At 35.8% G+C, this 25,424-nt stretch overlaps 1 protein-coding gene across 8 annotated transcripts in view; it reads left to right on the top strand.

The window, feature by feature from the left end:
* The window catches only part of PHF3 (PHD finger protein 3), a 58,373-nt gene that overhangs the window by 22,269 nt on the left and 10,680 nt on the right, over positions 1 to 25,424 (top strand). For 7 of the 8 annotated variants that reach the window (XM_062572872.1, XM_062572870.1, XM_062572868.1 and 4 more), the window contains 10 exons: positions 10,056 to 10,380; positions 11,682 to 11,853; positions 14,164 to 14,317; positions 14,427 to 14,583; positions 15,452 to 15,568; positions 20,822 to 20,950; positions 21,397 to 21,532; positions 21,921 to 22,116; positions 23,601 to 23,748; positions 25,270 to 25,359. In XM_062572872.1, the coding sequence (XP_062428856.1) occupies positions 10,056 to 10,380; positions 11,682 to 11,853; positions 14,164 to 14,317; positions 14,427 to 14,583; positions 15,452 to 15,568; positions 20,822 to 20,950; positions 21,397 to 21,532; positions 21,921 to 22,116; positions 23,601 to 23,748; positions 25,270 to 25,359 (1,624 nt within the window). Of the gene's footprint in view, positions 1 to 6,196; positions 9,942 to 10,055; positions 10,381 to 11,681; positions 11,854 to 14,163; positions 14,318 to 14,426; positions 14,584 to 15,451; positions 15,569 to 20,821; positions 20,951 to 21,396; positions 21,533 to 21,920; positions 22,117 to 23,600; positions 23,749 to 25,269; positions 25,360 to 25,424 lie in introns of those variants that run through there. The other variant, XM_062572874.1, reaches the window with a different exon arrangement.

Genomic DNA, 25,424 nt, shown 5'->3' with positions numbered 1-25,424 from the left:
AAATAAATTATGAAGCTTGCATATATGTGTATCTGAAATAGCCTTTAACAGTGAGGTTGCATCTGAACATGATTTTCCTGTTTTGACAAACGTTCTTTTTCTACATTATAAATGAAGTGAAAAAGGTAATTGTATTTTGCTAATGTACTATCAATCCAAAAATAAGAATTTTTCTGTTAATATTTATTTTCTGAATTTTATATTCATAAAGTGTTTTTGTAGTTGCCACTTTACCTTCCAAACTTCTATTTAACTAGAAGGAGCATGAAGGCTACCATTCAAATTAGAGAAGTTTCTGATTAGTCCTTTTCTGCTTACATGAGGGAAACTTATTACTGATTTTCAGTGAGTGTGCTTTAGAACTCCATATATCAGTGAAATAAGGAATAAGTAACTTAAGTGTCCAAGGTTTTTATAGCATCCATTTATACTCAAGAAGAGCCCTTATGACTTAGTATGACTTTTTATATCATGTTTGTTAAGCAAATATATACATTTATTTATTCTGCAACTGTAGTAATCAGTTTTAAACCTGCATCAAGTGGCCTTTTAGAAGAATGAACGCTTAAGTTTATTCTACCTGGTTAGTAAGAATTAACTGCTTGAAAGGACACTCTGACTTAGTTCCATGTATTTTGAAAAAGTGTATTTTCCTTTTATTGTTAGGACAGTTTCTTTACCATTTGTGCCTCTCTGTTGGTGTTTAAATTAATGAAGTTTGCATTTCCTCAATTTTGGGGTAATTTCGTGTAATACCACAATGGTAGAGGCACTTGGGTTATTTGTATTTCAGTGAAATGTTTAAATTCAGCAAGGCTGCTTCATTTTAAAATGATATAAAAAAAATTAAAGCAAAATATGCTTGTTGTTGGCATAAGCTACTTACTGTCCCTTCAAAATTTGTTTTGGAATTGAAATCATCTTGTTTTCTTTGTATTTTTGCTCGTATTTTCAATGTTCAATGTTTCTTCTTATTCTGAATGTTGTGTTAGAGTTCAGAAAGTCTTGGTTTTAGTACTAAATTGGCTCATTAAATTAACTGATCAAACTAGTATTGGGAATATATGGCAGTAAGGCAGAACTAGTTCTATATCTTTTAGTTTGCAAAATAAAAGTAATGGTACAGTAGCACTACTTATACAGTAGTATAAGTAGTATATGTTGGTAAAGCAATAGGTGCACTTTGCATTACCAGCATTTAGTGCTGCTGAAGAACAGTATAATGTATGGTCACCAGCTGAGGCCGGATTGTGAGTCCATGAGCTGCCACAGATGATAATTACTGGTACCCTCACCATTGTAACACTATTCTTGTTATGATCTTTTTAATATATATATCTATTATCACAAAACTATTAACACGTCAAATAGTTTATGGGAAAAGATCAGATTCCTTAAATGTGAAAAAAATCTATTGTGTAAATACAGAGTTTTTCTATATAGAATACAGTTGAGGCACACTAGTGAAGTAAGAAAGCTTGCGTTATTGAGCCCCATGCTTAAAAAGATTTAGAACTGTCAGTCCAGTACTTTATTATAACTATTTATTTTTTTAATTTGTTCAAATTTCTTTTAGTTTGTAGTTGCTACAAATAAAGTTCTTTGACTTTCAGATTTTATTCAATGTCACTCAGATACAAATGGAAGTGAAACCCATAATAACTGAAGTACCTTGACATTTTTGTGCTTTTTATTTGTTCTTGCAGCAAAAGAAGTTTTCAATTGAATATTCAAAAGCACAAATTTCACATTTTCAACACTTATAAATGCATCAAAACTATCAACACTGTTCGACTATGGTGATTAAAAAAGATTTTCAGTCATTCTGTGCATTTTATAACTTTCCAAGCAATTTTCATTTCCCTTTTTCAATCAGTTAGCTGGGCAGCCTGTTCCCTTTTTGTATGTGTTCATTGTATAGGAGAAAGAATGCTGAGAAAAATGTTGTAAAATGACAATAAGGCCAACAGATGTCGAAGGAAGACTAAGACTTGAAACAATATTTGTGTTTATAATCCACCCTGTGGTTATTTAAACTTTGGAAATTTTAATCAAAGTTGGGGGAAAAAAACTGCTCAAAGGAGAATTTGAGCTGAAGTTGCAGCCCTGAGCTGGGGAATAATGTGCATAAGAGCGTCACAGTATATCATGTTAATGATACACATCTAGAATTAAGGTTGTAAAAATAATTGTCACTTGAACCTTTTTATGTTCCCTGTGATACATAGAAAACCTGTTGTTAACGTAATACAAAGCTTGGAAAATCAATTCAAGTCAAATATGTGGAGATGCTTTCGTCAGCCTTGTTTATGCATAACGCCCCACAGAGGGATGCTTACGTAGGCCTCTCATAGAGCCAGCATAATCTTGCTGTGTCTGCTAAAAGTAGAAAATGGCTTTGTATTGATTTATGTAAGAATTAGCACTTCTTAGAAAAAATGGAATGACTTAATTGGGAAAATGAATGAGCTGCTATCCTTAGGAATACATGCTATAATTTCCTAATCACATGCAAAGCAGAAGCATTCTCTATCGTGCAGTGCAGATGCAATGTAATTGTTTGGGAAGGAAGGGTGCTTTCCTTGCAAAAATGTGGCTTAAGCAATCAGAAAAGTTCATAGGTCATAACAACATGTTTTATCTTGGAAGAGGCATGCCTATTTTATGTTTATAGATCTCATTGTTATTCTTGGGCACCAGAGCTTTGAACAGTATCTATTAATGCTCTGTTTTCCATTTGTCTTGATGCTTTTAGAATGGAACCAGCATAGCTGTATTGTATTAAATAGCTGCATTCTCCATAGAGCGGATGGTCAGCGTTGGCTTTGGTACTAATTGTTTGTATACTCAGTTGATTCCCATTCAGAGTAATACCTTTGCAACATAACTAAGAAATCAATGTTCTTTTATATGGGAACTAAAACTGGTATTTCTAGGGAATTCAGATAATTGTAACGTACCTTTCTGTACTTAGTCATTTTTAGCACATATGAAATGTTGTTATCTTTGTACAGCGAAAAGTTTGAACTATGGTTGTTACTCATTGCAGTATTGCTTTCACCTTGTTTGATTTTGCAGTTGTAGTCCCACGTTCCCATCAGTTAAGAACGCATACGTCATACATGCAAACTTTCATCGATATTTATGTATTGGTGAAAAGTAATGTATGTATTGGTGAAAAATATATATATGTATGTATGCATACAATGTATGAAAATGTTATAGACTGAAGGTTTTTCCCCAAATTCAAAATGTGTTAAAATCACGTTGAAAATAGTATTTAGTAAGCTTTATCACAAACATAATAGTTACTTTTTCTGAAAATAGATTGAAGGGTTTTTTTTTTAAACTAATTGAAGAATAATAATATTTGATTTTTTTTTTAGCATAGAGCCACAAATATTGTAGCTCAGCAGATAGGGAGATTTTTTTTTATCACAGAATTTTTATTTTTATGTATCATGTACATCCTTTTGATACAAGAGCTCATGTTATAAATTTGCAATTTTCATTGTGGATGTTCAAATTAGCTATAGGCTGGTGGGCTGAACACACATGTTTCTTATACAGGTGACAAAATCTAAACAAAGTTTTGCAGATTCACTCCCTTGTGTTCCCTCTTTCTCCTTCTTTGTAATAGAAGAAAGCCTACCAAAATTCTGACTAACAATTCATAGTATGTTATTTGAGGTATTCTCAAGCATTATATCATCATGAAGTCTTTATGGTGACTCTTTTCTACAATTATAGAAAGATTTTTTATATATATATATTTATTTATTATATTGCTTGGAATTTGATCTTGTGTTTTGTGTGGACGGATTACTATACCTCAATGCTCACAGAAGATTAAGTGATGCAGGATCAGAGTTTTACTTAAGGTTTTCTTTTCCCCCACATTTTAATTCTGCTCTAAGAGGAAAAGTTGGTAACATAGCAGAAAGCAATTAGGAAGCGCAGAAGTTGATTTAGCTAAGGTAAATTGTTCATTATCTCTTGCAAAAACATTCACTGAAAAGCTTCTGGACAACTGTAATATAGAAAATTATTTTTCAGTTTGGCTAATTTATGAAGTTAGAAAAAAATATGAAAATGTTTTTTGCTATAGCATAGTTCAACAGGACATTTGTTTTCTGAAAATAATGTAGTGCATCATCCATTTATAGCCATGGATCATGCTTTTAGGATTTCTGCCTCTGTTACTGTTTTCTTCCATTCTGGAAAGCCTTGTAACATTAAAAGTTATCATCTATGTGCAGCTATAGCTATAAAAATGCTGTTTTGAGAAATACTATATGATAGTATAAATAAAGCACTATTATAACATATGATTAAAGAATGGAAGGGCTCCAACATGTGTTGTATTTATAGCTGTACCACTCTTAGTGGTTTTTCTATGGATTATATTATTCTTCGGCAGCAATAGTTAGGAGTATTATTGATACTAATACCATTAAGGATAAAAGAAAAAGGATAGCACAAGTTGCCTAAAATACATAGGTTTATAAAATACTTATATGTGTGCATTTATATTTAGAAATCATGGTCCTTGCCCTGTAGGAAGGATTGGTTTGCCTGTGCTCATGCTCCCTTTTTACAGAAGTTACTATAACAAGAAAAAATGTTTTTAAGGAAAAGTAAGAAAGTATATGTTGTTTAAAAGATAGGTTACTGAAATTCAGTACTTAGAAAACAAGAGTTTGCAGTGCCACTTTGCTGTGCTGCAAGTTCCATATAAAGAATTTTCGGTAAAATTTTTTTGAAGATCAGTTGTTCTTACTGGTAGAAAATCAAAAACTGAAAAATAGTCAGTTGTTAAATTTGTACCAAAAATAAACAAGAACTGCTGATACAGGTGCTCTGAAAACAAGGTAATACAAAGTTATGGTTTTCTTTTTAAGAAACTGCTGATTTCACTGAGCTTTGAATGAAGCCTTCACTGCTATGAAACAGGGACTCTGCTAAAGTTGTTGAGATAAGTAGGTTGGTAAAGATTAAGGCTGTCATTTATTGGTCCTTCTTCCACAAGTGACATCTTCATTACCTGAAAGGAAGAACAGTTGTTTCCTTGCAGTGTCTCTGCTTTATGTTGACTGGACTACAGTGGCATTGGTGCTGAGACACAGTATTAATGTTAATATCAATTGTACAAGATTTTAACGGATCAGTGAACGCCATTAAGGAGAAAAAGTACTTAAGTATTGCTGCGTTATGCAGAAATGGGAGATACTTTAGTTATTTAAATCCAAGAATTTTCTGAAAATGCATGAACAATGGTTTAATTCCTATTAGGTGAGTATCAAGATAAGGATCTCCTTTCAAATAATAAAGAACAAAAGTAAAAAAGAAAAATTCAAAAAGTAAAGAGCTGAACTTAATTCAAGTTTCCAATCCTGTTGCAGCATTTTCCCTGTGTTATTTAAGGCAAATGCAGTGGGCTAAAGTGAGGAAATTATTTCTGAAGTAAATGATTATCTATGGCAATGTGCTTATTACATTTATGAATAAATCTTAAAAATGCTGATTACTGGCCCACACTGAGTTACATTCTGACAGCTGCTTTTTTGTCTTGTTTTACTCGTAAGTAGAGCTTTGCAGCAACAATTATTTTGTGAATAAACTGGCTTCTGCTTTTTTTTTTTTTTTTTTTTATCTTATTTCTCAGTAATTGGTTGTTCTGGACATGTGCTTTTGTTCTATAAATTGAATGTATGTAAATTTTAAAACATAGCTGGTATAATTTGGAAATAAATTGTCCAAGCCTGAATTTGCCATTTCACAGAGGAATTTTAATTTACCACAGATAATATTCTAAAGAAAATGTGCTAATCTTAAAAGAGATTATAGAAGGTTTGCATTGATTATTCTCCCTGTCTCTCTTCTTAAATATAATCCCTTCCTTTCTGATTTTATAAGGTATCTCTTTGTGCTGGTATGTGAGGTCTATGAAGGATTGTTTAAAAGGATGAGACAGTAACTTTTTCCACGTGGAAGTCCCAATGAACAATAGTACTGTCTTCTGTCACCTGTTAGCTCTTTTGAGATTGTTCTCAAACATAATTTTGTTTTTATATTAAAACTAGTGAAAGTAATTCTAATCTCTTATTTGATTGTGGCGTGATTTATTATTTTAAAACATATTTTTTCTTTCTCTTTCAGCTTTACATCTTCTAATCCAGCCTTACAACATGGTTAAAACTTCTGCCCTTCAAACTTGAAGCAGTCTGCAGCCAAACTTTGGTGTTTTAATAGTCCAAGATATCAGAACCTCTTCAGTCACAACTGACAGCTGTGCAAGAAGACATCCTTGATCCTTCAAGCCAGGCTTCAGTCTTCCTTGACTCTCCTTTTTAGTCTCTGAGCATTTCCCTGTTGCTTTCTCTTTAACCAAATATAATTGATGTTACAAATCAGAATTTACAATTGCATTTTGTGTGCAGATGAGTGAAAAGGATAAATATGTAAAAGTGGCCTAACGGTAAAAGGGATTATTCATGTTATTAGTATCAAAATCAGTATCTTCCCTCCAAGCCTTGGAAGTTGCAGTCTGCTAGTGTGAAGTGATTTTAGTAAAAATAGCAAAAGTTTCAGGGAGAAAGCAACAGTATTTTTATATCATTTTGTATAACTAGATTTAAGCCAAACCAGTGTAAACACTTGAATTCTGTTCATAGTCCGGGCTTCATGAATATTTCCAGATTCTGTCCTTGTAGTCTCAGCTTCTGAATCCAAGGATTTACTGTGCATGGTTAGATACAGTGTAATTGAAACCTTATTGAAAAGGCTGGAATGAAGCCAAACGGATATTCGATCTTCAGTAGTTTGCTTAAGATGGCTTGAATGACAGCTTGAATGTCCATCTTAGTGTGTATAGTTAGTGAAGTAATCTGTGTGATCAGCTTCTGAACAGAATTGGTGACAGCTTTTTCTACTCTTTTAAATTGAAAATCAGACACAGAACACTTTTTTTCTGTAGAAAAAATATCACTGAAAGCACACATGTAAACATTTGAAGTTGAGCTCTAAGTAATCAGTTTATTCTTGGAAGTCTGCCTCTTCCATTCTGCTTCATTTCCTAGGATTATGTGTGTTCAACAAGTTTAAACAGCCAAGAAAAAAAGGTACTTGGAGCCTGAAACATCCATCTTTCAGATAACTGACAGATGGCATAGAGCTCCCTAGTACAGATTTTAGACCATCCAAGTTAAATAAAATCTTTGTGGTAAGCAAGGGGGGGCATGGCGGAACCCCCAAAACTCAGCCTAAGTATTTACAAGCCGAAATATAAAGATTTTAATTAGATACCTGTCTGCCGCACTAGCGGTATCACTCACCCATCCGTATTGCCCACTTGCTGTTCCTGATCTAAGCTTAAAAATTCTGTGCACTGTCAACTTTAAGGTATGCAGCACCTTGTATATTTTAGTTCATGGAATTAATCTCTGCTTTTCTACAAATTCACTCTACTTTTTAAAATGTTAATCAAAATCTTCCAGTGTTAGTTGCTGAAGGTTGTAATCTGCCTTACTGATTTTAAAAAAATTGGTCTCAAATGCCTGAATTTCCAAAATGGAAGACAAATCAAATTTTATATATTTAATAAAATAGTATTTGTGGCTTCAAGACAGTGTAATTTTGGTTCTGTTCAATATTTAGCCAACAGGTTTTCATTCATTAGTACACCAAAAATCCTTTAAGCCTGAAGAAGCACTTGTTCTTTTTTTTTGTTTTTTTCTTTTTGCTTTGATCTGATTTCAGCTCTGGGAAACCTTATGTTTTGAATTTTTTTTTTTTTCATATCTCCAATGCTTTACTAGTATTTTCTTGCAGTGGTGCAGAACTTGTCTTACGTGTAGCATCCTCTTGTGGACCATCGTAATTGTGAAATAGGCACTCTTGCTGTATTTTCCGCAATGTAGCGTTTGGCTATAGATTCTCAGGAGCAGTCATCTTTGTGTTAAATTCCCATCACTTCCTGTTGTGTTAATAAATACTATAGTATTGTGGTAAGACCATCAGAAGGAATCATCCCCTAATGTGACCAGCTTCCTGTATCTCTTTATTTTGCTGGAACATAGATCTGCAAAGATGCAGGTGTTGATGAAGCTTGAAGAAACCTGTGCCCTTTTATAGTTAAAAATACAGATAGATCCATATTACTTGTTAGTGAGGAACAATAATAATAAGGTACTTGTAGGTCAGTTAAAATAAAAATGAGAAAAAAAATAGATTTAAAATGGTTTCTTCAAATCTAGTGAACAGCAACGTAGCAATATAAGCTAGGGAAGCTGGATATGATCTTTTTCTGAAACCTCTGGAGCTTTAATGTTTCTCAGACTCATTTTGTATCAATAGAGTCTGTCTACTTTGATAGAATTTAGTCTTGATTTATATGGGGTAAGCAAGGCTGAAACATAATATTTCAAAGTTTTATGGTTAGATGGTAGGATTTTTGATGTTTTGAGATACCAGTAGTTTCTTGACTACGTTAATGGCCTCAAAACAATCTTGAGTGTTTACATCTTCAGTTCTGCAGTGAAGGAGAATGAGAGTTTCTTTAAGCACGTTTTTAACATTTTTAAGATCTTGCAAAGTAGGTAAGTCAGCAGATAGTTAGCAGATCCTAAACTTAATAGGAACATACATACATAACTTAGGAGTCTTTCCTTAGAATCTTACAGAAGGGATTTATAGGATATTGCATCAAGAACAGGATTTGTGGTTCAATGACCAAGCATTTAATTGAATTGCTTTTAAATTAGCTCTATTTTCTATGGAATTTAACAATCAAGAATTCAGTAAATTACTTTTCAGTATTAACAAACAAATCACGCTTTTCATAATACTTCTGCTGTCTTTCTGGATTTTCCTCAGCCAGATCAAAAAAATATATGTTTATATAATATGAAAAAAGTGAAAGATAAGTGGGTAATGCAGGAGCTCTTTCTGCTTCATTGGAAAGCAGATCATGAGTAGTTGTGCCACGTTCATTATTGGAAGAAAGGGTTGTAAAGATAATTACTACCAATTAGCAGTCTCTAGAAATAGATTTACTAAGGTGTTTAACCTGTCTAATTTTGAAATTCCCCTTTTTTCCAAAATAGTTTCACAGAGAAATTGTATGTGATAGTGTGATTAGGTACTAATATTACCTATCAGCTACCTACCTATTACCAAAATACTTCAGCAAAATAGTTAGAAGTTACAGTTTTACTTTAGACTCAGTGATATTTGCAATACTGAAAATACTATTTGTAAAAAATTTTGCTTTCAACATCCTTTCAACAACAGCAGTCTCGAAGTGACTGCGAGATGGGAAAATATGCTCTAATCAATATTCATTTCAGTGTTTGAAATGTTCCTTAGATAACTCTCAAGCATCAAATACTAAAGTCAGAGCTGAGCGATGCTAAAGTGGCATGTATCTTAGTTTTCCTAACTCATGGCCACAAATTCAGCAGGAAATAGAATAAAATGCAACTTTTTGTAAATAATTCAATGGTCTAAGGAGTATGATGTGAAATTCCTACTCGTTTATAATAGCTTTAGGTTCCTATTGTGGTAATATTTCTCAAAATGCTTAAGCATCTCCTACTTCTGTAGAAGATTACATTGTGTCAGTTGTCAATACATTTCTGCTATAAGGATGACGATCATGTTTGAAGGAAAATAAGGGTAATATGCTCTTGCAAGAAAATTTCTTTTTGAATCTTATATTTGCCAGTTTTGAGAGTTTTTTTTTTTTTTTTACATCTCAATTTTTTGAATTGTACTCTGGAAAAAAAAATCCTGTTGGTAGGAGGTGGGAGACATTATAAATTCTCAGTGAGGTTATGATACTCTCTTGGACTGTTGTGGCCCAAAACCTATTTCTTGGGGAGATCATACCATGTCGTAAGGCTGGAGCTGGATGTAAAGCTACAAAGAAAATCATTTATCAGGTAAGAACGAATTGCTGTGATGGACAAACAAAAATAAGTATGCTGTTTTCTTTTTAAGTTGATGTGTGTTCTTTTGTAGTCTCTACACTGATTTATATCTTATTTTGTTTTCAGGTTTATGGTAGGCTGTGGTAGATGTGATGATTGGTTTCATGGGGATTGTGTAGGACTGAGTCTGTCACAAGCGCAGCAGATGGGTGAAGAGGATAAAGAATATGTGTGTGTGAAATGCTGTGCTGAGGAAGACAAAAAAACAGAGTCTTTTGATCAAAATATACTGGATACCCAAGTGAAACTTGAAATCCATAGAGAAGAAAGAACAATGGAATGTGAAAAACCTGGGGTGTCAAAGCAAACATCTACTTGTAATCCAAGTGTCACTGAGAAAACAAAGCAAGCAGAGGACACAGTGAAGCACAAAGTCAAAATTTTTAGACGGGTAAGACTTATTTAGTGTTTGAAGTTCTTTTAATTATTGGGGGTTTGGGTTTCCTCCCCACCTTTTGTCATTTAAAATACCAATGCTTAATAGTATTTCAAACATTTTCCCTCATTTTTGTTATTTAGAATAAGATGTGAGTCCAGTCTAAAACTTGTGCATTATCTTCAGAGTAAATTTATTTTTTAAACTGATTTGAATATTTTGAGATGAATATTGTTGCTAAACTCTTGTCTTTTACATTTGACAATTGTGTGAATGATACGTATGTATATCTATTTAAAATAAAAGTAACTCAAGCAAAACACCATGTTCAGAAACAACTCATAACCCTTCTTGCCAGGGAAAGAACACATGAAAAATTTAATAGATGAGACTTGCACGTTAATTTGCAAATCTTGTTAATTAAATTTAAATCTTAGTTCCCGTTTGAAGTTTCTGATATCAGATGTTAGCAGTGAATGGTCACTATTATAGCTACTAGCGTGTATGAGGCTTAGTAGTAGATTGACTTTTTTTTTTATTATTATTATTTATTTTTTTTTTTACATAAGTGCTATCTTGAAGGACTTACGTAGAATTTTGGAAATAAAGTGCAGTACTTCTATTGGGCATCTTTCAATAAGCTATATTATATAGAGCACAGATCTTTGACCATTGATTTAACCTTAGATTTTATGTAGAAGAAAATATTTTCTTTTTAATTGCCATCTTTCTACTTTTTTGTCTTATTCTACTAAATAAAGCAAAAGCAGTGAGATGACTTGTTTTTGTTATACTTCGGCAGAGTATTTTAGTATATAGTAACATATGCATCATGATTTAATCATCAGTGATTCTTTTTACCTTATCCTTCTGAATAATATTATCATAATTCTGATATATAAACCATTCTGTGTAATTCTGACCGAAGATTGTTTTTTCTGGTCACATGTGGCTTCCTCTGCATACGTGACTAAAACTGGATATGGGATGTTCATTGATATTCCTGAGCTTTTTAAATACCTGAAAGCATACAGTTGTTTTCAACGTAGAGCTTAACTGAAAACTGCCTGTGTTGTGTTGGGCCAGTTTTTTGAATAGGTTGTTAAACAATATTTGGCAGTAATTTGATGGATGGTTTAGTAACATTCTAAAGAGTATTAATTAATGTTGCATGCATCCAGGGATTTATACAGTATTAACTATATGTAGAAAGATAGATATAAATAAAAATAATAATTTGGGAAGAATGCATGGTGATTACATAGCAGTTCATTGCAGTATTCGGTAGCATGCTAATGTGCAAGTGTTTATTTCAGGAATCTGGTGAGGGGAAGAACCTGTCAGAATGCAGAGACTCTGATACTAAAAAAGGGCAACATGTTGCTACTCGGAAAGCATCACAGGCTGCTATACCTCCTCGGAGGTCCTCTGAAGATAAAAATGAAAAAAAAGAGTCCCCTAATGTGGTTGAAAAACACTCAAAATCAGGTAAGTGAGGTTTGAAGAAGTGCTGCACATGGTAATTCATGTGCATGTACAATGAAGCATGAGGACTTTCTTTGTAGTATCAATTTCTAAACTACATTTCATAGTGCAAGTGATGGTGATCTGGAGAACTGTTTGCCCCCATGATGTTCAGGATCTTTATCTTTTCATATCTTTTATTTATTCGGGAAACATTTCCTGTGTAGATGTTTCCTATTTGAATCGGATAAGATACCTAATCAATAATGGGAGAAGAGGTTCACAAAGATATCTCTTTATTAAGCTTTATTTCATACTGTGGAAACAAGACACTCTTCTATAAATGCCATAAAATATTCAGTGTATGTAAGTGTTTTAATTGCTATATAAATAATATTAGACTTGCTGATTTTTTGGGGGCCAAATTGGTTAATTATCTCAGAATTTGTTTCAAAAGGTAGCACTGTATTCCACACTGAACCATCAAATTTTCATTCTTAATTTTATTTGAAAGGCTGAAGGGACATTTTTCTCTGAAACCTCCCTCTCCTATCCTCCTCCTCCTCTTCCCCATTCCCCCTTCCAAGAAAGATTATGTGTTTTATGAGATCACAATAATGTGACATTTTCATCATTTAACAGAAATCTCAGGAGTACAGCTAGTGTTTTTTTGTGTCAGAGAACTACATATTTAAATCCTAAACTTAAGCTCTGATTTCTTGTCTAAATAAACTCTGCTCCTAAGAGAGATCTGTAGAGTTAATTGTAAATCTAAAAGTAAACCTATTATACTGAATAGTATTCTTCAGAGTTCAAATCTTCTTATTCATCTTTGAAATTCTCAAGAGTCACAAAATACTTGACATCTTTTCTAACTGCAAATTGCATGGAGTAAAATAAGCTTTTGACATCTGTGAAATCATTGAACTGTTCTAAAATATATTAAATGGATTTTACAATGAAGAGTTTGCAACAGATATTAAAGATTATTTTTAAAGGGCTTCGCAGCCTTGTTTAGGACAATCAGCATAAAATTGTTAAGCAGAACATTTATCTTAAACATCATTCAAAGTAATCAAAGATTATAGCGGTGATGTTTATTACTAGCATTGCCCATCATTTCCCTGTTATGAGATTCTGTTTTCCATTGTCTGAAACTTTGCCAAAGTTAGCTGGCACGTGGAGGCTTTCTATTTCCCCTACTCCCTCAGGCTGCATTTTTGAAAAGGCTTCATTGCAGTTCTTCATCCACTTCTGAAAGGAGATAAGCAAAAAATATATTGATATATTGACCAAACAAAAGTATTATTAGGGCTGCGTTATTGAACAAATCTAGCATTTTCATATGTTAGTATGTATTTTCATGTCACAGAGGAGAAGAATGGCAAATGACAGTATCACCTCTGCACCACCTATTTAGTGAAGGGTGGGAAGATAGTCACATTAACAGGCATTCATGATCCAACTGCATAGTTTGCCCAGGGGAAAAGAAAATTTTTGTGTTAGCTATTTGAAAATGTAGTCAGTATGTGTCTAGTATTAATGCATTTTAAGTTGCACTCAATAGGCAAAAGTAATAGTAAAGAAGTATTTCTTTTTGCCATCAAACACACACATTAGATCTTTATCAGGGTTCTTTTTTTTTTTTTTTTTTTCATTTTTCAGAGTAGAAAATGAAGGTTAATATTGTTTCTTTTCCTTTGATTTCTTAAATGGAAAGCTACTGCTCTAAATAAGTGGTACATTTAAGTACTGAAAGATAGGAGCTGAATTAATTTTTTAATAATTGTAATTGGATTAAAAGTTGCAATTATTTGTGAGACAAACCTTACAGTGGTTTTGTGAAAGAGAGTTGTCTGAGATGAGTAGCTAAAATTATTAGAATTTAAATAATTTTCATGGCTAGCGGGTTCAAAAATCCTAATTTTAATGAAGAACTCTACTTCAAAGTTTAACGTGCTTATTGTAGTAAGTGCTTTTCAGTATATTATTTCTCAATTTACTTAACTGAAAAATTAATCTATGCTTTCACAGAAATTCAGATCAAGCTAATAAGCATTGGTCATTTTGTTTTCTTGGCTTGGTGTAGAAGGAAATACAGTAAGCCAAAGAGTTACAAAAGTCCTATTCCTTTCTGCTAAGGAAAGTGGGTTTTTTTGCCCCCCCTGTATTAATCTACGTAATACAAAAAACAAAACCAAACAACACTGTGAGTCCGTTCCTTCTTCTTGAAGTTAAACTCTTAGCAGTTTAAAACTTCAAGATATCCCATAACAATAAGTGTTTACATCAGTGGCTAAGTAGTTTAAGACTTTAAACTCTGTGTTTTGATAGGTGTTCATGAGAAACAAGAAACTAAGAAAAAGAAAATTGAGAAAGGAGGATCAAGTAGTACAACACATCTGCCAGCTGTGTCAGCTTCAAAACCTTCTGCTGATCAGATAAGACAAAGCGTCAAACAATCTCTTAAAGAAATTCTCATGAAAAGGTGTGTGTGTATAAAATTATGTTTTTCTTCTTTAAGAAAGATTGAGGGTTGGAAAAATAGGTTTTTGAAAGTAGTTAATTTTTCCACTTTCCCTTGTGTTCTCTCACAGATTGACAGACTCCAATTTAAAGATACCTGAGGAGAGAGCAGCAAAAGTTGCCACAAAGATAGAAAAAGAACTGTTTTCTTTTTTTCGGGACACTGACTCAAAGTATAAGAACAAATACAGAAGTTTAATGTTCAATCTAAAAGATCCCAAAAATAATGTATGTATTACTTGTATATAATATTTTACAAAAATCTTTCATTTGCAGTAGATTAAAGGAAGTCTTCTGCATAGATATGTTAGTAATCCTTTCACATTTTGTTTTCTTATTTTTTTAAATGTTTTCTCATCTCTTTGACTTAAGTGTTTTTATTCTCATGCACTCAATATTCTCTCTGTTCATTTCTCCTTCTTGTCATTTATTCTTCAACTCTTTGCCGCACTCTGCTTTATGATAGGTTTTCAAAGTGAAGTGGATATAGCTTGCTTGTTTTAAATGTTTGTCTTTCCTATTGGTTTTTATTTTTTCTGTAAGAGTACTTCCTGTGATTATTATTTATTATTATTTTTTTTAATCCAGAAGCTTTTCATTGTACTTTTCATAGGCAGATTTCTCAAATTTGATCCTTGCTCTGTTAAAAAGAAAAATTGTCACTAACTGCATCACTTTTATGCTTTTCAGGAGCCTTCTTTTCAGCATCAGAGTTGGTTCATCATCCTCCAACTTTTGTCTTTTTATCTGTTGTTCTAATCGTTTTTACTGTGGTAAAGATAAACTCACTTTCTCTTTTGGAATAACAGTTAATTTACATCTGATCATTAAGCATTAACAAATCTTGTCTTCATATACACTCTACTATATAGAATAAGCAAGGGGCTCTGGATTTTTTTTTTTCCTTTTAAAGAAGAATCTAGCAGTGTTTCCTGGAGTGTGAAATAATTATGAGCAACATCTAATTTATATAGCTGTAGATACCAACATCAGGAGAAGAATGTATTGTACATTCTTTCTCTGCTGTCTTTCCTACTTGACTATTACTAGAAGTTTTGTTTTGATAGCAGTAGTTAACTTTTCTTCTTTCTTCTAGATATTGTTTAAGAAAGTGCTTAAAGGAGATGTTACTCCAGACCATCTAATAAGAATGAGCCCAGAGGAACTGGCTTCCAAAGAACTGGCTGCTTGGAGACAAAGAGAAAACAGACATGTGAGACTTGTCAACTTCTATTTCGTTGGCCATCTAAGTATATTTAACTCTTTGTTTTTGGGCTGTGTGCCTTTAGAAAGGCCAGAATGCATGTTGCACAAAGCAACATTAGTCAGGATGAGTCCTGTATTTTATTTAGTATGCAAGAAACAAAGGGAGATTGTTGGTATGTTTATTGAGGTGTGGTAAATTCTTGCAAGAAAGAAATCCATGTATTTTCTCTTGTCGTACAGCTTTATTGTTGCTCGCTCTTTTGTCTCAAGAGTGAAGACATCTTTGTCTCACATTACTTCCAACAAGATTTTAAGGCTCCATAAGGGGCATTATAGATACCAATCTCTTGGTAAGGGAGAGAGCTGTCTTCTTACAGACCAGGCCTAACTGGAGTTTCTGTTGTTTATAACTTATATACTATCAGAGTATGGCATTTAACCAACCAAGAAGCAAATCTAAGGCTGAAAATTTGACCTACCAGTCTGAAAGACTATCTAAAAGAAAAAAAATATACATAGTATATGAAATTTATTAGATTAGTTTGATAAGCGTAACTTTTCTCAAAGCAGAACGTCACGTTGTCATAGAATTATAGAATCAGTAAGATTGGAAGGGACCTCCGGAGATCATCTAGTCCAATGTCGCTGCTCAACAGGGTCATCTAGAGCATGTCAGACAGGGTTGCATCCAGGCAGGCCTTGAAGATCTCCAGAGAAGGAGACTCCACAACCTCTCTGGGCAACCTGGGCCAGGGCTCCGTCACTCTCATAGGGAAGAAATTCCCCCTCATGTTCAGGCGGAACTTCCTGTGCTTCAGTTTCTGCCCATTGCCTCTTGTCCTGTCACATGGGACAACTGAAAAGAGTTTGTCCCTGTCCCCCTGACACCCTCCCTTCAGGTACTTCTACACATTGATAAGATCCCCTCTCAGTCTTCTCTTCCCCAGGCTGAAGAGGCCCAGCTCTCGCAGCCGTTCCTCAGAGGGCAGGTGCTCCAACCCCCTGATCATCCTCATAGCTCTACGCTGGACTCTCTCCAGTAGTTCCATGTCTCTGTTGTAGTGGGGAGCCCAGAACTGGTCACAGGACTCGAGATGAGGCCTCCCCAGGGCTGAGTAGAGGGGCAGGATCACCTCCCTCGACCTGCTGGCAACACTCTTCCTAATGCACCCCAGGACACCATTGGCCTTCTTGGCCAAAAGGTCACATTGCTGGCTCAAGGTCAACGTGTTGTCCACCAGCACTCCCAGGTCCTTCTCTGTGGAGCTACTCTCCAGCAGATCAGCCCCCAGCTTGTCCTGGTGCCTAGGGTTATTTTTCCCTAGGTGCAGTACTCTGCACTTGCCCTTGTTGAACCTCAGGAGGTTCCTCTCTGCCCAGCTCTGCAGCCTCTCCAGTTCTCTCTGAATGGCAGCACAGCCCTCTGGTGTGTCAGCCACTCCTCCCAGCTTCGTATCATCAGCAAACTTGCTGAGGATGCACTCCATCCCCTCATCCAGGTCATTGATGAATAAGTTGAACAGGATGGGACCCCCAAGTATGGAGCCCTGGGGGATGCCACTAGCTGCAGGCCTGCAACTGGACTACACGCCACTGATGATGACCCTCTGAGCTCTGCCTTTCAGACAGTTTTCAATCCACCTCACTGTCCACTTGTCTAACCCACACTTCCTGAGCTTATCTAGGAGGATGTTATGGGAGACAGTGTCAAAAGCCTTGCTGAAGTCAAGGTACACAACGTCCACTGCTCTGCCCTCATCTACCCAGACAGTCATTCCATCTGAGAAGGCTATTGGATTGGTAAAGCAGGATTTCCCCTTGGTGAGTCCATGCTGACTACTCCTGATCACCTTCTCCTCCTCCATATGCCCGGAGATGACATCCAGAATGAGCTGTTCCATCACCTTTGCAGGGATGGAGGTGAGGCTGACCAGCCTATAGTTGCCTGGGTCCTCCTTCTTGCCCTTTTTGAAGACTGGAGTGACATTGGCTTTCTTCCAGTCCTCAGGCACCTCTCCAGTTCTTCAGGACCTTCCAAAGATGGTGGAGAGCAGCCTGGCAACAACATCCACCAGCTCCCTCAGTCCCTGTGGGTGCATCCCATCCGGGCCCATGGATTTGTGAACGTCAGGCTTGCCCAGAAGGTCTCTGATCCTATCCTCCTCAACCAAAGGAAAGTCTTCCCTTCTCTGGACTTTCTCCCTCGCGTCCAGGCTGAAGGATTCCTGGGGGCTGCCCCTAGCAGTGAAGGCTGAAGCAAAGAAGGCATTCAGTAATTCTGCCTTCTCTGTATGCCTTGTCACCAGGGCCCCTGCCCCGTTCAGCAACAGGCCCACATTTTCCCTAGTCCTCGTCTTGCAGCTGATGTATTTGAAGAAGCCCTTCCTGTTGTCCTTGACATCGCTTGCCATACTCAATTCCAGCTGGGCCTTAGCCTTCCTCGCAGCATCTCTACATAATCTGACTGCATTCCTATAATTCTCCCAAGTAGCCTGTCCCCTCTTCCTCATTCTGTGTACTTTCTTCTGTCTGAGTTTGGCCAAGAGATCCTTGCTCACCCATGCAGGTCTCCTGCCCCTCTTGCTGCACTTCTCACTCATAGGGATGCACTGCTGTCGAGGTTGGAGGAAGTGATGTTTGAATACTAGCCAGCTCTCCTGGACCCCCCCCCCCCCTTCCCTCTAGGACCTTAACCCATGAGATTGCACCAATTAGGTCTCTGAAGAACCCAAAGTCCGCTCTGCTGAAGTCCAGGGTTGCAATCCTGCTTGTTGCCTTACTTTCCTGCCGGATCCTGAACTCCACTGTCTCATGGTCACTGCAGCCAAGGCTGCCCCCAGCCTTCACATATCTGACCAGTCCCTCTCTGGTGGTAAGGACAAGGTCCAGCAGGACACCCTTCCTCGTAGGCTCCTCCACCATTTGTGAGAAGAAGTTGTCATCAATGCATTGCAGGAGCCTCCTGGACTGTTTGTACCTTGCTGTGTAGTCCCTCCAGCAGATGTCAGGGTGGTTGAAGTTCCCCATGAGAACCAGGGCCTGTGATCATGAGGCTACCTCCAGCTGTCTGTAGAAGGCCTCATCAACCTTCTCTTCCTGGTCAGGTGGCCTGTAGTAGACACCCACAACAGTGTCCCCCATGCTAGCCTGCCCTTAGATCTTTCTCCATAACCTCTCAACTGCCTCCTCTTCCCCGCCTAGGCAGCGCTCGATGCATTCCAGTTGTTCTCTCACATAAAGAGCAACTCCACCACCTCGCCTCCCTGGCCTGTCTTTCCTAAAAAGCACATAGCCATCCATGGCAGCGTTCCAGTCATGAGAGCTATCCCACCATGTCTCCGTGATTGCAATGAGATCATGGCCCTGCGATCAGACACAGATCTCCAGCTCCTCCTGTTTGCTCCCCATGCTGCGTGCATTGGTGTACAGGCATTTCAAAGAGGTGGTCATGCCTGCAGGTTTCCCAGGAAGGGTGTACGGGGTCACCCATAGTCATGTCCCAAACGCACATTCCCAGCTGCATGCACCAGTTGGAGGCCCCCCAACCCAACTTGTATTTTGTTGTCTACCCAGTCTGTATGACACCCCCCCACACACCTAGTTTAAAGCCCTCTTTACTAGGCTGGCCAACCTGTTTGCAAAGGCAAAAGTGCCCCGCTCGGTGAGGTGAATAGCTGTGTTCATAGTTCAAAAGGAGATGGAAGGTTATAAGAGATGTATTCTTTTTATGGAAGATGCCTTTTTCTTAGATATTATCCTGTTTATTGAGCACTTAATCCAGTGATGGTTACTGCTTAAAAACAGCATCAAATTTTATAGCTTACAAAATCTGGTTTTGTTTTGGCAGTTTTTTTTTTAATCTATATGCCACTTCATAGAGCTAAAAGGCAAAAAATTTGCGTAGTGTTAGATCATGTTAAAGTTTGTGACGCTAGAAATTGTGGATTATATCAGATGACTTCCAATAGAAATAGGCGAATAGGTACTGTGACTCTGAATAAATGGAAAGTGGTTGTCTTGAATTCTGTTTGCTCAGAATGAAAGAATATCTGGTTTCAGTGATAGAAAGAATGGCCATGATTTGGTACAATGTGTTGTTATTTTAGAGACTTACTTGCATTGCCACATGATTTATTCCCGTTTTCTTCCTTTTCATTATATATATTGGCCAGGAGTCTCTCTTATGGATCACTTTGCTAGTTCCTATGCAAACACCATTGCTGAGTTAAGGTGTTACCTCAAAGCTGTTTTGAAGGCGTAGAAAGGCATGAAAAGTTACCACAATTCCATCTTTTGTTATTAACTTATTAAATTTATTTTATTTTTATATACATCAATAAAATACTAAAAACAGGTCATTTGAAACAGAAAATTCTGCTGCCCTTCAGAAAGATGCCAAAACATAGCATGTATTGCATAATAAAATTACTGAAGGTTCCTAAATATTTCAGTTTCTAGTGGTTTTTATGTATTTCTCTGAAGTGGAATATAGCATGTAAAACAAATAGTTAAATAACTACACGTTTATCGTTTGAATGTATTTTTCCATTTCCCATTTAAGGAAGACTTTGAGTCTACTACTTGATTTCTTCAAAATTTCCCATTGTGTGCAAAAGTTACTGTAGGTGCTTGGCAGACAGAAAATGCAGTCGTAGTAGAATACTTGTTTCTTTATGACACCATACTTAAAGGACAATACAAACTCTTTCTAGTTTAAGAGGTAGAGATGTTCTTAAGAAGCAATTGTGGTAATACTGTGTTATGTATTATTTTTTGGGATGGAGCAATATAGTAATGCTGATCAGAATTAGAGAGCGTGTTCATTGTTTTAAGAATATCTTTAAACCTTTTTATTGAGGTAGAGCATTAGGATATGTACACAAAAATCAAACTCTTGGGAAATTAGGTACATATATATGTATTTATTTCTTATTATAGCCATAATATTATGGGAAAAGAGTTTTTAAAAAATTGTCTCCAGCTGCGGGAAAATAAGAATTGCCAGTCTAAGTTTAGTGTTGATGGTCTGCTTTATACTTCGTTTAAATACATGCCTGATAAGTATTCACTGTATTTTGAGTTAGACCTGCTCGATTTGTGAATTTGCTTTATAAAATTGCTTGACACTTGCAAAATACAAATATGTTTTTTTTTCTTCTCCACTTTTCTGAAGTGCAGTCTTTTTGTTGTTTTATTTGCAGGTTTCCAAATTTTATTTTATTATCTCAGAGTAAATGTATATAATCTGCTGTTTTTACAGACAATTGAAATGATTGAGAAAGAACAGAGGGAAGTTGAAAGACGACCTATCACAAAAATTACTCACAAAGGAGAAATAGAAATTGAGAGTGAAACACCAATAAAAGAGCAAGAAGTTATGGAAGTTCAGGTAAAAAAAAAAAAAAAAAAAAAAAAAAGGCATATATAGTTCATAAATAATGTAGTTGCAAAGTGGTTTGTTTGTAATTCTGTTTTTAAGATCTGTATCTTAATTACATTTTTTTGGTATGTTTTGAATTTAATTTATATTTTATCATTAAATTTCACTTCTGGTTTTAGGATTTTTTTTTTGTTTGGTTTATGTTGTGTTCATCACTGTCTGAATTCTGGCAACAGTAGAAAATATTCTAAATCTTACCTAAAAGAAATTTAGGAGTATCCGTTCAATATTTTAGTTCATTTTTAGTTTTTGTGATATCCTTCCAGAAAAAGAAAAAGTGAAGTTGAAGGGAGAATTTTATGCCTGAAAGGAAGAAAATATTAAAGGGGGAGAACCATGTGAATAGTAATATTAGGAGTATTAACAAAGAAAAAAAAATCTTTGACTTTCCTTAGGAACCTAATATGATAAAGTTGTCTGAGAAGCCAGAGGAAGCTGAAAAAGATAAAGAAGCAAACGAGTCTGCATCTCCAGACACCACAAGTCAACACAAAAATCATCTCTTTGATCTTAACTGCAAAATCTGCATAGGTAATTTTGAAAAGCACATCAAAATAAATATATCACATTTGTATAGTGTTTATCAATCATAAAAATCAGTATACCTTAAGAAGGTAAATAAACGTTTAGTCTCCAGTTTACAGACTGTGATGTGGAAGCAGTATTTTACTTTATTATTTAAGAAAAGAGTCGATTTTAAAATGATAGGCTATTGGCATAAAGATGCTTTCTATTAAAATAGACTACAGACAAAAATCTTGTAAATGGGTATACCTGCTATATTTGCTTCCTCATTTCTTTGTCCTGTCCAGCTGCAATAACAGTACTGTATTTTTTTAGTGCATCTTCCATGTCTTCAGAGAAAATCCACTTTTTCCTTTAATTAAAAATAAAAATCATTCCAATTTGTTTTCTCTAGGCCGAATGGCACCACCTACTGATGATCTTTCTGCAAAAAAAGTGAAAGTGTCTGTTGGAGTTGCACGTAAGCAGTCAGACAATGAAGCAGAGAGCATTGCAGATGCACTTTCTTCAACATCAAGTATTTTAGCTTCAGAATTATTGGAAGATGATAAACAAGACTTATCAAAATCATCTTTCTCCTCTCTCCCAAGGTAATGTAAAATTTGTATGTCTTTCATTTATAAATACTTCCTCTCATTAAGCTCTTATCAAATTTTTTTAATGGCATTTCATAATCCACTTGTGTACTTGAAGTTACACAGCTCTTAGGAATGAGGTTATTTGCTGATGTAGGTAATGCTATGCATTTTTATAAATAATACCACTTATATTATTGGGATACAAACTTGTAATTCTCACATTTCCTTTAGGGGAAAGTAAGTTACTTTGCATTTGCTGGTGCAGAAGTGCATATAAATAATATTTGGGTTCATATTAAGAAGGTCAGAATTAAAATTATTAAGACTAATAAATCAGGCTAGTTTCAAATCTCAAAAAATACATTTCTAGAAATGCTAATCGTAAACATTGACAAGTATAGTATTAATTTTTTACTCTTTATCAGTCGTTGTTTATATGTATTAAAACAATGACTTCTTAAAAAATCTTGCCCCATATTAACTGTGAGTATATGGTACCATGAAGCTCATGCCTTGCAATTAGCACTGCTGTCCAGCCTGTGGCAAGGAGGCTAGACTGGAGATCTTTTCAGTGTGGGAAGCTGGAACTGAGATGGAGACTTCTTTCTTCCCTGTTTTTCCTTGTTCATCACTGATGTTTTATGCTCACTGGGCCCTCTCCAGAAAGAAAAGGAGGGTGGGTGGGGAGAGGGAGAAATGTCATCTGTTTTCAACATAGTTTATCAAATTTTTACACTTTTGGTTTTGCCAGGCATCTTTCCTTTTTGTTCTGCAGGATTATTCTGGTTCTGCCAGACCCCTCTCTTGCCTTCCTTATATCCTTTGTTGTTATCTTGCAGATTTTACTGTTGTTTACATATGTTTCCTGCACTTCATTTATGAAACTAAACCAGGAGTCTCTATTTACAATTACAGATTATATGCTTATGCTTAACTGTGTTACGAAATGTTTATGCATTGTGGCAGGTTACGCTTTTAGCAGCGTTACACTGTTTAAAAAAAAAAGCTTATGCTGAGTTGCCTTTGTTATTGTCCTTATAAGCCCATTCAAGACAAGCAAATACTCATTAGGTCTTGCGTAGTATGCTCCTGTGTTGTAGGTGCAACAGGCCTTTGCTTTGGCTACAGTGATTCCTGGCACAAATGATATTTAAGGAATGGTAGAGTTAGAATGATGTTGAATGTTATATATGATCTTATCCAATCTGCAGTAACATTAACATTTGTGTCCTTTTTTAGTGTTTGGTAACTCTTAGACTAGGTAAGTTCTCCATGCTCAAAGGATACATTAGTGAATAGATGTGCTGTACGTATCTGTTTCATTGGAAGATGAGAAATGCAGTTGTCTGTCCCTTCACCATACTTAAACTGCAAGTATGGTCAACTGAAAAATAACATTCTTATACATAATTTCTTTTACAGGAGATCATGGCTTACATCTTACATTATGTATTATGTTCTTGACAAAGTTTTTGTTTTGTCTTTGTCATTTTTAGATCAGAAACACCTGGTACTGTGGAAAGTGAAGCTTTATTTCTGGCACGCTTAAATTTCATCTGGAAGGGTTTTATCAATATGCCTTCTGTGGCAAAGTTTGTTATTAAGGCCTACCCAGTCTCTGGCTCTTTTGAGTATTTAACAGAGGTATTTATATTTACTGTAAAGAATGAACAATTATTGAGTAATTTGTTTACATTGTAGGCTAGTAATATAATGATGAAAAGCAGTCAAGCATGATCATTATGCTGAGTAAAGTACTTGTGGGCTGACATAGGTTGGTTAGTTTTTAAGTATTTAGTAGTGAAGTATATTTCAGTATATAAATGGACTCTTGATTCATCAGGTTTTAAGTTTTCTGATGTCTTTCAGGGTGTTTTGTGTTCTTTGAGGATGAGCAACAGTATTTCTAGAGCTGCTTTTATGAAGGCTTATATATGTTTATTTTATTATCTTCTGTAAGATAAGGGTAGACGGGAAAGGAGGGACAGAATTAGCCGTCAAAATAGCCATCTTTGTGGCATCCATTTCCAGAACTAGAAGTGAGAAAATGAAAGCTGTTTTAACTCAAAGCATTAAATGGGCCTGTACACACACATAAGTGTGTGCACACACACACAGACATATACACATATATACACATGTCCATGCTGGTTGGGAAGCAGTTCTGCAGAGAAGGACCTGGGTGGACAACAAGTTAACCATGAGCCAGCAATGTGACCTTTTGGCCAAGAAAGGCAATGGTCTCCTGGGGTGCATTAGGAAGAGTGTTGCCAGCAGGTCGAGGGAGGTGATCCTGCCCCTCTACTCAGCCCTGCTGAGGCCTCATCTCAAGTCCTGTGTCCAGTTTTGGGCTCCCCACTACAAGAGAGACATGGAGCTACTGGAGAGAGTCCAGCACAGGGCTACAAAGATGATCAGGGGACTGGAGCACAAACTGAAACACAGGGAGTTCCACCTGAGTATGAGGAACAACATTGTTACTGCAGGAGTGACGGAGCACTGGCCCAGGTTGCCCAGCGAGGTTGTGGAGTCTCCTTCTCTGGAGATACTCAAAGCCCACATGGATGCAACCCTGTCTAACATGCTGTAGGTGACCCTGCTTGAGCAGGGAGGTTGGACTAGATGATCTCCAGAGGTCCCTTCCAACCTCAACCATTCTCTGATACTTTGAATAGAAAACTATAACTGTCTAACGATTCTATCTTAATTTTCTGTAAAACTAAAGTGGCCTTAAAAATACAAGTTTTTTGTGGTGTTCTCACCATCTGTGTCTGTGTAAATTCTTATGTGTAAGTTATGTTTTTACTTCATGATTAGGATTTTAAAACAGTTTGTTTTATTCCTTGCTGGGCTTGCTATTCTCAAAGCAGTTAAATCTGACAGATACTTTAAGCAATTACAGGGCAGAGGAACTTTACGTTTAGAGTTAATGTTGCTCAGGTAAATAACTATCAGGGAAGGTTAGAGGGAACAGTATTGAGTGATAACATTTACTACAAATTACTACAAATTGTTGACTTCACACTGAAAAGCCTAATTTAAGCATCCAAAATTTAGTGTGAATTCATTTGTTTCTACTGCTGTAAATTCTACTGACATTTCAAAAATTTGTAATTCCAGAACTTCATGAACTCCAGTTCATATTTTTATCTTTCTCTTCTGTAGGATTTACCAGATAGTATTCAAGTAGGTGGCAGGATATCTCCTCACACTGTCTGGGAGTATGTAGAAAAAATTAAAGCTTCAGGAACCAAGGTAAGAAATGTTATATATTGAAGGCTTGCTATTTAACACACTTTGTATTCACCCTAAAGATCTTT

This window comes from Rhea pennata, chromosome 3, assembly GCF_028389875.1.
Source record: "Rhea pennata isolate bPtePen1 chromosome 3, bPtePen1.pri, whole genome shotgun sequence".
Classification (NCBI taxonomy): Eukaryota; Metazoa; Chordata; class Aves; order Rheiformes; family Rheidae; genus Rhea; species Rhea pennata.
The sequence above is the reverse complement of the archived record's forward strand: the minus strand, read 5'-3'. Positions and strand labels throughout refer to the sequence as shown.